Here is a 13,691-nt window from a genome sequence, read left to right as displayed (position 1 = left end):
ATTTTAAATAGAATTATATAATTTTTATTCTACTTATTAATGTAGTTCATTTTCTAAAAAAGTACTAAATTATTTATATTGAAAAATTTTTAATTTGGAAAATATTTGGAAGTTTAAGTAAAATTAAATAAAATTTACCATATGAAAGTCAAGAAACATGCAAAGCCATGTTATTCATGCTCTTCTTATCTTTTACATAAGAAATTTTTTCATATCAATTTTAAGTTAGAATATCTTATTAATTTTTAATATCTTATAAATATATGTATACTAATTTGTGTTTATTGTACAGAATGTGAATATTTATCGTCTTTGAAATATATATATATATATATATATATATATATATATGAGAAGAATAATCGTAGATAGAGATTATATTCACATCGTAAAATTTATCATAATTTATAATGTGTTTGATGTAATTAATTATTAGCAATGAATCTTTTTTAATATTTTATAATATATTATAATGTAATTAAAAAATTTTTAAACTGTTTTGTATTGGAATAAATCGAGGTTACTCGATATACTTGATAGAGAACATCTATCTACTTATCATATTTATTTTCAAATACAAATAACCTGGAATTTTGGACTCAAATAGACGAGTAGCTTTCACTGCTGATAAGCTGATATAACAATATCGTTTTTCTTATCTTCGATATGAAAAGTTTGCGTGACGTAACATATATATATATATAAAAGAATAGAATAAGACTAAAGAGTAAGATTATTAATCATGTATGATGCATCATATCATGTATACATCATATCATATCGTATTTTTTCTTTGACAACTTCTTTGGAAAAATTTAATGTGAAATAATTTTTAGAAGAGGAAAGAGAATAGAAAAAGAATTGATTGAAATAAAGATAGATTCTAGAGAAGAGAAAGAAAAATAGTTTCAAATAATCGATTATCGTATATCGATTATTGATAGCATAGATTTCATTAATACAATTGACCACCGGTTTCCACAAAGATAAAGGTCTATCTATAATTCAAACAAATGTGAAGCATCGTATTGATGATAGTCTGTTTTCTTATATCGATAACACAATACAATCGTGATAATTTTTCTAGTAAATGTTAATATTCATTTTGATAATGTTATTTTTTCTAAATTCTTGTCAATTCAAAGGAAAAAAAAAAATATATAGATTTGAAATCAATTTTCCAAGTAGATAGAAATAATAATATATATGAATCCGTATATATTGTATTGTCATATTGATGTATTGCGAGCACACGAATTCGATGTTGCCCCACATTAATTTGCAATAATGACCTAATGTTGAATTAAATTCTGGATATAACGATTTAATTTTAATCATCATCATTATATTAATCATATAAATTTTTTCATCATTGAAAAGGGAAGCGCGTGTACGGAAAAATGATATATAGAAAAATTGATATGATATCTAAAAAGAAGAAATATCTTTTCAATTTGCTGTATCAGGTAATAAAATTTATTGAATCTGATAAATAAAATCGTAAATTACGATAACGGATAATTACGATACGAGGGAAAAAAAAAAAAAAAAAGCAAAATAATTTTCCATCGAATATATTATCAATACTTGAATTCTGATCATACAGGGTCATCGAACTTTAACATCGAAACAAATTTTCGAACGAGAATTAAAATATGGAGCTCATAATTACGATCCAATTCCTATCGCTCTATGCAGAGGGGAAGGACCTTTTGTGTGGGACGTTGAGGGCAAGCGGTACTATGATTTTCTGAGCGGTTTCTCTGCAGTTAATCAAGGCCACTGTCATCTAAGAATTTACAAAGCTTTGACAAATCAAGCGAAACTCTTAACATTATGTTCAAGAGCACTTTATTCGAACACATTGGGAGAATTAGAAGAATACATCACGAAAATTTTCGGGTAAACGAAAATCTCTGTTAATATTACAGTTAATATTACCAGTTACATTCTCGCGGTGTTTACACGCGATATCTTTTAAGATTCGAGTAGATTTGCGATTAATCTATTCTTGAAATTCGAAAATACATAATTAAATCAAGTATCAAATTTTTTTTAGATACGATAAATGGCTTGCTACGAATACGGGAATGGAGGGTGGTGAAACGGCTTGTAAGTTGGCACGGAAATGGGGTTATGATCGCAAAGGTATACCACACTATAAGGCGAAAATTATTTTCCCAGAGGGTAATTTTTGGGGTAGAACAATGAGCTCGAATATATCGTCTCGCTCGAGTGTGTCCTCTGGCACGAATCCGACTTCTTTCCGTGGATTCGGCCCTTTTATGCCTTTCGAAATCATTCCGTACAACAGCCTCTCGAGCCTTCAAAAAACTTTAACCGATCCTAACGTTTGCGCTTTTATGGTAGAACCTATTCAAGGAGAAGCTGGTGTTGTCATACCAAAGGTATAAATATCATGATTATTGTATCGTACTTGTATCGTTATGATAAAATTTATTTATTCCATAAGGATGGATATTTAAGAGGAATTAGAGAATTATGTACAAAATACAACGTGTTGTGGATAGCCGATGAAGTGCAAACTGGTTTAGGAAGAACAGGGAAAATGCTAGCTGTTGATTATGAAAACGTGAAACCGGACATTTTGATTTTGGGTAAATCTCTGTCGGGTGGTTTTTATCCAATATCGGGTATATTGGCCAATGATTCTGTGATGTTGACTATAAAGTCTGGAGAGCATGGCACGACTTTTAGTGGCAATCCTTTAGCGAGCAAGATCGCTATTGAAGCGCTTCGCGTGATTCTTGATGAGAAATTAGCAGAAAATGCTGATAAACTTGGGCATATTGTCAGATCTGAACTTAAGAAACTTCCAACGAATGTGGTTAATGAAGTTCGTGGAAAAGGTTTACTTAACGGTATAGTAATCAACGATAAAATCGATGTTGTAAACGTATGCTTAAAATTAAAAAATGAAGGTTTAATCGCGAAACCGACACAGAATCACGTAATCAGATTAATGCCTCCGCTGGTTATAACTGAATCACAAATACGAGAATCTATGGATATTATTTCCCGAGTTATTAATCAATTCTCCAAATGATGCACATATATACACGCACATATATACATGTTTTAAATTTATGTATATATTTAATAAATAATTTATGTATATGTTTTAAATTTTAATAAATCTTGTTGATGAACATTATTAAGTTACACTTTATCTTTTTTTTTTTTTCTTTCTTTCAAGCCTGTTTCATCATACAAATACGTAGATCTTTGTGAAAATTGGTCAACAATTGAGGCAACATCAAACAAAATTGAAATCAAATTGAATTAGAAACAGGTTTAAAGAGAAAAATATAAGTTAAAAGCTGTTGAAGTTATTATCTACCATGTGCATATTGAAGGCAGAAAAATTGCTCGATTATAAGTTACATACATGTTATTAATAGCTTCGTATGATACGGTTTTATCCTGTATTCTGTAATTGTTTATTCAGACATTTGTCAGATGTCTTAAACTCGTAATAATATCATATTATAAATAGACAAGAAGTTAAAAATTTAAATAGTGAGAATCATCTCGTTTAATATGCATATCATGTACAATGATTTTTTATTATCAAATGTTGAGAAAGAACTATTCACTTAAAGAGAACAAAGAATCGAATCAAATAAAACTAGAAACGAAATATTTTATATTTGATAATTTCTTTCGATGTTGATGATAGTTTTTTTTTTAAATTTTAAAAAAAATCAATAATATATTTTTATTAAGTAGAAAATTACTTTATTATTATATAAACAATCTTGAATTCGTTCAAACTTCATAATTAACTTTATTCTATTATAATAGCATAAATTATGATTATAAATTTTCGCCGTTTCGTTTTATATTTTTGTGAAAAAAAATAATAATACAAACAAGAAAAATAAATGATGTTTGCATTGTTTTTCAGATCAGATTATCATGATATAACTGTTTGCAGTTTTTCGTTTGGTTTAATATGTTGGCACTGTAATAAACAATGTCCCCTGCTACTTCATTATCAGATACGAGATTCTTCAACTATATCATCGGCACTTATTTTAAATCCAAGAGACAATATCAAATTATATACAAAATTATATCTTGTGTAGATAACAAGTATACAATTCCCCTACTTTTTCTCTTCAAACCTTGATATAAATGCAAGATGGACTTCGAAATTGAATGCAGTGAGAATAGAATCTCTATCTTAACGAGTCTTTATGAATCATTCGAATATTGTCAAAATGAACTCGACTGTGAGATCACGAATCTTCGGTTTAACCAAAGAAGTGAACTTGAAAAGATCTTTGAATACGCAAGAGTTGATCGAACGTGACAATAAATATGGCGGTGTACATTTCAAACCACTTCCAGTAGTTCTCACGAAAGGTGAAGGTGTCCATTTGTGGGATGTCGAAGGGAAACGGTATCTCGATTTTCTGGCAGGTTTTTCAACTGTTAGTCAAGGTCACTGTCATCCACGCTTGGTAAAAATAATGAAAGAACAAGTAGAAAAGCTTACTCATACATCCAGAGCTTTTTATTCGGAACCTCATGGTGCATTAGGAGAATATTTGACCAAACTTTTAGGATGGGACAGATTTTTGCCAATGAATACTGGTATGAAATAAAAAAAGAAAAAATTAATAATATAAATTAATAAAAAAAGAAAGGAACAAAAAAGATAAAAAAGATGAAAATATATTTACAGGAGTTGAAGCAGGTGATACCGCTATCAAAGTGGCTAGACGTTGGGCTTACAGAGTTAAAAAGATACCTACGGATCAGGCAACCGTTGTCTTTGCGAAAGGCAATTTTTGGGGCCGTTCAATAGCTGCGTTGTCCGCATCCACAGATCCAAATTGTTACACCGACTTTGGACCTTACGTTCCTCGTTTTGATAAAGTGCCGTACAACGATCTCGATGCTTTAGAGAAAAAATTTCAGCAGGATCAAACAGTTTGCGCGTTCATGATGGAACCAATTCAAGGAGAAGCGGGTGTCATTATACCTGATGTAAGTTATTTTCATATTTTATGAAATATATATATATATATAAAATAATAAATAATAAAAGTTTTTCGAAATATTATTAGGATGGTTATTTGAAAGGTGTAAGAAAATTGTGCACCAAATACAATATATTATGGATCGCAGACGAAATTCAAACTGGTTTATGCAGAACGGGTAAACGATTAGCAGTAGATCATGAAAATGAACGGCCAGATATTCTCATATTGGGAAAAGCATTGTCTGGAGGAATGTATCCTGTTTCTGGTATTTTAGCGGATGATCATGTAAGAATAATCATATATTAACATTAATCTAACTGAAAATAAAAATTTTTTATTTTATTTACTTCGATTATTTCAGATAATGTTATGCTTGGAAACTGGCACTCACGGTAGCACATATGGTGGAAGTCCACTTGGTAATAGAGTGGCCGTAGAGGCAGTTAAGATTTTGGAAGAAGAAAATCTTGCAGAAAATGCGAGAAAAAATGGTGAAATTATTCGTAAAACATTAGAAAAACTTCCGAAGGATATAGCGACAGAGTTTCGAGGTCGTGGTTTGTTGGGTGGCTTGGTAATTAATAAAGGTATTTAATAATTGAATCTATATATTTATAATAACATATATCGCATATCTATTTTATTTATTTTCTTCTTCGAATATATTTTGCAGACTTTGCCAAAGGCTGGGATATTTGTTTGAAATTGAAGGAAGCAGGTTTATTAACCAGACCCGCTCATGGACAAATATTAAGGATATCACCTCCGCTCGTAATCACAAAAGAACAACTCGAAGAAGGTCTCGATATAATAACTACCGTCCTCAGAAATTATAAATGAACTTACCTTTATTTTTGTAAGCGTACAAATATCAAACTTTTTAAAATTTTAAAAATTCTTATTCGAAAATCTATGAAGAAAATTAACGATTAAAAGGTTATAAAAGTATATAATATATTTATGTAGAATTATATTTGTAAGATGATATACATACATATAAGTCATATTTACATATAATTAACCGTGAGAATCGTGCCTTTTCAAATGTCTCGTAAGACTAAATGCTTGTGAAAACATTTGATTACATTGATGACATTTATATGACTTTGCACCATTGTGTAAAATCAAATGTCTCTTCAAATGATTAGCTAATTTAAATCGTTTTCCACACAATCGACACTGATGTTGCCTAACAGTTGTATGGGAAGCCTCGTGACTTTTCAAATGACTCGACTGTGAGAAATGCTTTCCACATATTTTACATTCAAAAGGTTTTATCTTTGTGTGAATTCTTATGTGTTCCGCGAGGTTACCTTTCTGAACGAAGCATTTATTGCAATATTCACACTTATGCGGTCTCGTCGTTTTGTGCGTTCGCAAATGAATCTTTAAGTTGTAATTACGACTAAATGTTTTATCACATATTTCGCATCGCATCAAATCTTTGCCAGTATGAAGCCGCTCGTGAGCTTTAAGATTTTTCAATAGGCGAAATCTCTTCTTGCAACTGGCACATTCAAAAGTTTTGTTTTCTTCGTTTCTTATATCGTTATTGCTACTCTGTTTATGTGTTTTTAAATGTTCCTGTAAATAAGATGGATACGAAAATATTTTATCACATATTTTACATGGATGTACATTAATTTTCGTGTGTAATCGCATATGCGCGTTTAATTTGCTCTTCGATGAATATCCTTTCTCGCAATTAGAACATTTGAAAGGCTGCTGACCAGAGTGCGACAATTGATGTGTTAACAATTTAGATTTTTGCGAAAAACATTTAGAACATACTTCGCATTTATATTTTTTTATCTGTATATGTTGTAAATTTTCTGAATGTTGCTCGTTTTCGATCTGTTGTTTATTATAATTCAAATTCGAAGAGCATGATTGATATCTATTGATATTCTCCCTATTGTCGATGCGCTCGAGACTTTTTGCAAATCTTATTGCACGGTAATCAGTTGTTATATTATAACTTTCTGAATCAGGTATTGCGGCATTTCGTATCCGTTGCGGGCTACCCTCTCGAACCTCGTCTCCTAGATCCATATTTTCGGGAAAACCCAAATTTTGCATTTCGTTGTTATCATTCGTTGCAGATCTATGATAAGATAAATTCTGAATAGAATTTCCAACGGAATTAATCGATCTTTCGTAACTTAAATTTTGCGGAATTTGATTAGAATTTTCACAGATATCTATATTTTCATTATCACAAGGTACTTCTATATTCTCCGAATTGTGAGTGATACTGTGACTTATTAATTGAGTTCTATTGGTAAATGTGCGATTACATAAGGAACAGTGTAAAGCACACGCTGCACGATTAGGGTTTTCTCCATTTATTGGAATCATTTGCATCATATTTGATCTAATCAGTGGAGATGATTGTGTATGTTGAAGATTTTCATTGGTTAAACAATTGGAACTCAGATGACCAAAGTTAAAATTTAAATATGAATTTTGCGATTCTACTATATGCATGTGTTGCATAGGTAGATCGTCTTGAACAAAGGGCAAATGTGACCTACTATGAGCACAAAATTCCTGATAATTTGTATATACTGCTCCACAGTCTATACATTTCAAAGTCTTATGGGAATTTTGAATAGATGCAAAATTTTGATTGTGTTGATATAATTTATAACTAGATACTGTTGTATACGAAGTCAGACCAGAAACCTACAAATATTTATAATATATTTATATTTCAAAAATTAAAATTTCTTTTTAAAACTCAATGATACATGTACATATATTATTACCTTTAAAAGGGCTTGTCTTAATGCTCTATCTGCCGCACGACATTGTTCTCTATATAATAGAGCAGATTCTGCTCTTGTTACACAACGATTACACATTTTCTCTGGAAGGCCATCTCCTTGCCAAACCTAATAAAAATATAAATTTTAATGATAAAAAAAAAATTCTTACGAAAAAAATGATGAATTCAACAAAAATATTTGTTACTTCGAGACATGAAAGAGACCGTAATTTCGCAGCAAGAGATGATTCAGCCGGTCCCACGAATAAACAAACCATTTTGTCACCATCCTCTCTTAAACATGTACGGCATAATTTACCAATGTTTTCGCTGTCAATTTCTTTCGTAACGATAAACATCGTTATGATCTGACAAGTAACCTCAAAAGTTGACACAAAACTGTCTCAATTGGTGGATAGGTTAACATTTTGTTTTGACATTTACAAGTTGCGCCATCTTTTTGATTCAACAATAAATCATAGATGTCGCTAAACAAGCAAATTACTTTCATTAAATTTCTTTATAATAAATATTACTAATAGTAGATGTCGCTAAACGATCAAAATCATCAATTTCTTTCTATTTAGTTTTTTCGGTTTGATCTATTTTGCGATTATCCAATTGCAAGTTTTAAATTGATGCAATTTGGAAGATATAGATATTGGTTAAAAAGAAAAAAAAACAAAATAATAAAAATAAAAAAAGTAATAAAATAATAAAAACACGAAGATACAATTTTTTAATAAAGTTTTTTTTATTTATTTTATAAGATTTATATTATTTATTTGCAATCAGTAGTTTCTTGTACAAGAAATAAGGTAAATATGCATATAAAAAGATAAACGTATACATATACGATAATATAATTGCATGGAAACTCAAGTAGACAGTCGTCTAAAAAGTTGATAGAAAAGAAAATGACGCAGGATCGATCGTACACACTGTGTACAATTTCCATTCAAAACTGTCTAAAACGATCAATGAAATATATCGATAGTGAATACACAAACTAGTAAATTATATTCAACATTGTCATTGTTAGACGAAATCTAATATTTCATTTTTACATTTATTCATCGTAAAACTATATATATATTTTACAAAATAAAAAAATTGTTATAGATTAATCATAATCTGTTGTTTGCGCTTATAAAAAATTCTTTTAATGAATTTGCTGACTTTAAAGATATGCGTCAACTACATTTATTATATTTTTGCAAAACAATATTTCCATAAAAAAGTACATTAACAGATTCAACAATTACTAGTTAGAATTGTTGCAAATATTTCTGTAATTTGCTTCCTGGATTATCCTTTCTCTCTTCCCCTTTCCCCTTCTGGGATGATTTCAATCCTCGTCCATTAATTCTATCGTTAATGAAACGCGCGATTTAATTACCTATATATTGGCGTGATAGAAATTCGATAAATAATATTACCATCGATAAAATATGGGCGATTAAATAAATAGCAGACTGTCGCCATGCAATATGATCAGAGAAATTTTATGATATAGTCAAACGCAACTCGACATATAATCATCTATTTTATATTTTACTTATATATATATATATATATATATATAAAAGTTAATTTTAATCTTGAATCAAATTTGAATTTGTGTGCGAAATTTTGAGAATCCGTATTATTGTGAAGTAAAAAAAAGTAAAGTTAAAAAAAAGGAAAAAGAAACTAAATACAAATTAAAGTAAAACTAATTGCTTCGTGTAATTAAAAACGTTTATCCATAATGACAACAGGATTTATTAATGATTACTTTCTTTATGTTTGAATTTTTTTACAAGAAATAAAACTCGAAGAGTTTTAGCGGGAAACAAGTGTAACCAGATAACAAAGTATTTCGAATTGAACAAGTTTATATAGATAGGTGGGAAATAGGATCGGAAACAGTCCAATTAGCAGCTATAATTATAGATTCCAGAATTTCATGACAGCCCTATGTCCGATTAATTTGAACCTTTGTGTCTTTGGTTGGTCTAGTATTACAAATTATTTTATACTTTTTTTCGTCGATTTAAAAAAAAAATAACACAATGTGCAACCGAAGAATGTTTCACGGTATTTCATAAAAAAAAAAGAAAGATTTTCCTTTGTTTTAATTATAATTTCTTTGTTAATATACGATTAACAATAGATTTTACGTTATTATAATATAATTTATGATAATGCTTGATAATATATGTATATAGCACTTATAATATATAATATTTAGTGTTTTTCGATTAATCGAAGAATATCGATATTATTAATAAATCGAACAGATGTTAAGTATCATGCGAATGATCACGATCTATTGATCTTTCAAATATAAAAGAGATATATATCTTTCAAAGATTTAAATTTAAAATTCTATATACATTATCGCATTCTCTATAAATATGTGAATCAACATTGTCATCTATTTCCAAATGTAACAAGAATTAAACTAAACTAAGATTGTCATCAAATTATTCTTTGATAACAGACGTGAAATATATTTCAACAAAAGTTCTTTTTCACCTTCAAATACGTTATTCATAAGCAAAGATGTATAGTTTATTCGTTACACACGAGTTAAATATCTATGCGTTTGTGTAATGTACTATATCTATATTAAGTTCAATTTATTTTCAGGTTAGAATCGAATGAATTCTCCCACTTTACTTTATTACTCACAATGCGAAAAGGTGTGGCCTTTAATAAATAGATTCGAGAATGTTATTAAGATTTTTTTTAAAAATTATTTCTTACGATTCGAAATATTGGTTTGATAATATAAATAAATAACAATTAACAACGATTAAGAGATAATAATTATGTAAGTATTTATGCATTATAAAGACATTATAGAGAACAAGAAATAATCGAAGCTTATTATCGATATTCGAACGATAATGATTCAGACCATGATATTCTCATATTATTCAATTAAAAACGGATGATTATCTTTTTCAGATTGTAATATAATATTATTATATCATAGGAGAAAATAAATTATATTTGTATTTAAATATTTTAAATTAATTTTCGCAATTTTGTGTAATATCGAGGTATATATATAAAATAAAAATACTTTGGATGTCATATTTTTATAATAATCCGCAAAAATCAATATTGCAATCATTATCGGTATAATATAATTGTAAAAACAGATAAGAAAAATATCGATTATACCGAGCTCTTCGTTAAAGCTTCATTGCACAATTAATTTCATTTTTATATCTAAGATATAAGAATAATTTAAAACATGAAAAAAACAAAATTAAACATTGCAATGTAAATATTTGGAAAAATACAAAAATAATAAAACTTTTGCGTTAAACTTTTTTAAAACTTATGAAATATTTAATAATATTCTCAAAAGTTTATAATTTTCATTAAGTTCATTTCGAAGATATTTATATCGATTTATCTATTATATTGATATTATATTAATTTGATTTGATACTATCTATTTTTTATCGATTTTTATATATTTGTTTCTTACTGCTTTATACTGTAGGATGTCTGTTAGTCGCCACGCTTGCCGCAACAGGTAGATAACCGTAGAAGTACTTTACATATGACTCGTACAGTTTCTTCTATATATTCGATAATTATTGATCAATCGCATTAATTTAGGTAGAAAATAACGCAACAATTCCATGGTGTAACTGTTAAATGAATATATTATTTTAAATTTCTAAAAATCTAACTATTTTAATCAAAAAAACGCGAAAAGCATATAAAAAAATAACAAAAATAACAAAAATAGAGAGAAGAAAAGAAAAAGAAGCGAAAGAGATAAAGAAAATAAGCATTCACAAAACATGAATATATATATATATAGATATATATACTTACATGTATATAATTCATTAGGAAGAGCTTGTGATTTATAAATTATAAAAAAAATTATACTCTTTCTGCGAATAATTAAATTTTTCATAATAAAAATGATTTAGGAAATAATAATTTTAATAAATATATATGTTAATAAAAATGAACATTAGATAAAATAGTGGAAGTTAAAGCCCGAGGCTCAATATATCAACTATCCGTTCCTGAAATACGATCAACAAGTAGTTAGCAAGTGGGGGAATACTGTTTGTATGCTGGTGACGGGATTGGTAATGTGGGGCTAGAGGAGCGGGGAGAACATGGAGAAGGGAAGAATAGGGTGAGGAGAGAGACGGGTAGGGAGGGTAGGTATTCGGGGCAGGCGAACAGGCAAGCAAGTAAGCAAGACAGGCAAGCACGCAGGCAACGAGAAAGCACAGGGTACCGCGAACGAATCGCGCGTCCTCGCCGTTCAGTCGGGTAGGCGCGTTTCTGTGGCGTCGGTCTTTCGAGGGTAGCGTTTGCTTCGTGTTGTCCTCGGTTCAGAGCGAATAGTCCTTTTAAGTGCAGTGTAACGGGTGTTTTATTTATCGTGTTAAGCAAAAAAAATTTGAAAAATAAAAAAAGAAAAAGGATCATGAGAACCATGTGCACTGGTGATGATGTACTTTAACAATCGTTGAAAGTTGGTATAAAGATTGATACAAGGAAAGAAATAGAGGTGAACCTGCGAAATAATATAAGGAGAAAGAAGCAACAACGTGGTTGCTTCGGCTAGAACATCCAGCCGGGAAGAAAAGAATAACAAGGGCAAGAAAGGAAACATGTCGCGACAACTTACTAGCAACCACATTGTACGGACCTGGGCGAGGCCTCAGTATTTTTTGCTGTCGTTTCTGCTTCTTTGTGGAACTCTCGGTGAGTGGATCGTGTCTTTCAAAGGCTATTATCGTGATGCTTTTCTACCTGTGTATACATGCATGTGTACTTATACGTTTGTAAGTGTAGTACTCGCGTGTGCGAGAGAATGAGAACGATGCGTATGTTTATAACGTTTTGTTCTGCCGCGCATGCGCGATTGTTCGTAGTACGTCGACGAGGCCAACCATGCAACGATGGTGGGGTAAACTGGGGCCTTAGGCCGCGTTCATAAGTATAGTCTCAAGATTTTCCAACACCACACAATCGAACATGTAATTTACCATACAAAATTTTTTGTTTTTTCTTTTTCTTTTAGTTACTTATTTGCTAATATATCGATTGATAATTTCGTTACGTTAAACGAAAATTGATTGAATATATCTAGATATATATATATATATATCTAAATATTTGTATTTCGTCTATTTTTTAGTTTCTCTAATAGCAAATTCAGTCAACGAAGAAACACTTGAGAATCCGATAAAATGGTCATTGGTTTGCATTGGTCACACAAACCATGTCTTCTTTCTACTTTCGTAACGCAAAACCAGTAGCGGGGCTCTGTTTTTCTTGGTAGAAGATATCGGATAGCAAGGTATCGTGTCGTACGATATGAAATGCGTACCCTGAGAAAATCGAGAGAACAAAGTTACATTCGAAACAATACTTCGATAGAGAGGTGTTTGACCAGAAAGTACCTTTAACTATAGAAATTTTCTTACATATTCATTCCTTTCATTTTAATTAACGGTGATTATTAATAGATGAATATTATTTGTTTTAAGAAATATATCATAAATTATAAATTAATCATTTAATAAATTGAATAATTGCAATAAATAAAAAGAAGTAGAATTTAAAGGGAAAAACACTTTTTGAATTCAAATTCGTATCGATACATATTGTCGCACATCTTAACAAAGAAATGGAGAAATATAATTGAAAAAAGAAGAGATAAAACAAAATGAAAATCCTTTTTATCGATAATCGATAGATTAGAAGAAATACGTTATTTTTTTTAGATTTAATTGAGATGAATTTCATTTAGATATAAATGTGGAGTTGCAATCAGGGTCGCGTTCCATTTCGCCGAGTCGGCCGCATAAGGATTCGGTTTGAGGAGAGATTCGAGAGAGGCCTTCGAGGAACCTTACTCGGCGTAATCTTAAACC

At 29.8% G+C, this 13,691-nt stretch overlaps 4 protein-coding genes across 6 annotated transcripts in view; 3 read left to right on the top strand and 1 right to left on the bottom strand.

The window, feature by feature from the left end:
* Window positions 1-388: 388 nt before the first annotated feature.
* Window positions 389-3,175, top strand: LOC100868682 (ornithine aminotransferase, mitochondrial). Its single transcript, XM_012484165.3, has 4 exons — window positions 389-1,466; window positions 1,607-1,902; window positions 2,060-2,408; window positions 2,474-3,175. The coding sequence occupies exons 1-4, from the start codon at window positions 1,401-1,403 to the stop codon at window positions 3,065-3,067; spliced, it is 1,305 nt and encodes a 434-aa protein (XP_012339619.2). The 5' UTR covers window positions 389-1,400; the 3' UTR covers window positions 3,068-3,175.
* Window positions 3,176-4,180: 1,005 nt separating this feature from the next.
* Window positions 4,181-5,967, top strand: LOC100867599 (ornithine aminotransferase, mitochondrial). Its single transcript, XM_003692004.3, has 5 exons — window positions 4,181-4,620; window positions 4,712-5,016; window positions 5,097-5,297; window positions 5,374-5,599; window positions 5,686-5,967. Exons 1-5 carry the CDS (start codon window positions 4,221-4,223, stop codon window positions 5,850-5,852), a joined length of 1,299 nt encoding a protein of 432 aa, XP_003692052.1. The 5' UTR covers window positions 4,181-4,220; the 3' UTR covers window positions 5,853-5,967.
* Window positions 5,591-8,214, bottom strand: LOC100867719 (uncharacterized). 3 transcript variants are annotated; one of them, XM_003692005.4, is made up of 4 exons: window positions 7,986-8,214; window positions 7,781-7,906; window positions 6,007-7,697; window positions 5,591-5,922 (listed from the first exon to the last, which is right to left on the bottom strand). In XM_003692005.4, the coding sequence occupies exons 1-3, from the start codon at window positions 8,136-8,138 to the stop codon at window positions 6,030-6,032; spliced, it is 1,947 nt and encodes a 648-aa protein (XP_003692053.2). In that variant the 5' UTR covers window positions 8,139-8,214; the 3' UTR covers window positions 5,591-5,922; window positions 6,007-6,029. The 3 variants fall into 3 exon arrangements, with proteins under 3 accessions (XP_003692053.2, XP_086758715.1, XP_086758716.1); XM_086902589.1 differs by having other exon boundaries at window positions 8,005-8,140; XM_086902590.1 differs by lacking the exon at window positions 5,591-5,922 and having other exon boundaries at window positions 5,963-7,697; window positions 8,005-8,196.
* A 3,752-nt stretch (window positions 8,215-11,966) lies between these two features.
* Window positions 11,967-13,691, top strand: part of shg (DE-cadherin) — a 36,693-nt gene continuing 34,968 nt past the window's right edge. The window contains exon 1 of the mRNA XM_086902586.1: window positions 11,967-12,516. Coding sequence (XP_086758712.1) covers window positions 12,423-12,516 — 94 coding nt within the window. The 5' untranslated portion in view covers window positions 11,967-12,422. The remainder of the gene's footprint in view (window positions 12,517-13,691) is intronic.

This window comes from Apis florea, unplaced genomic scaffold (genome assembly GCF_048593485.1).
Source record: "Apis florea isolate Af1SG1 unplaced genomic scaffold, ASM4859348v1 contig_2272_pilon, whole genome shotgun sequence".
Lineage (NCBI taxonomy): Eukaryota > Metazoa > Arthropoda > Insecta > Hymenoptera > Apidae > Apis > Apis florea.
The sequence above is the reverse complement of the archived record's forward strand: the minus strand, read 5'-3'. Positions and strand labels throughout refer to the sequence as shown.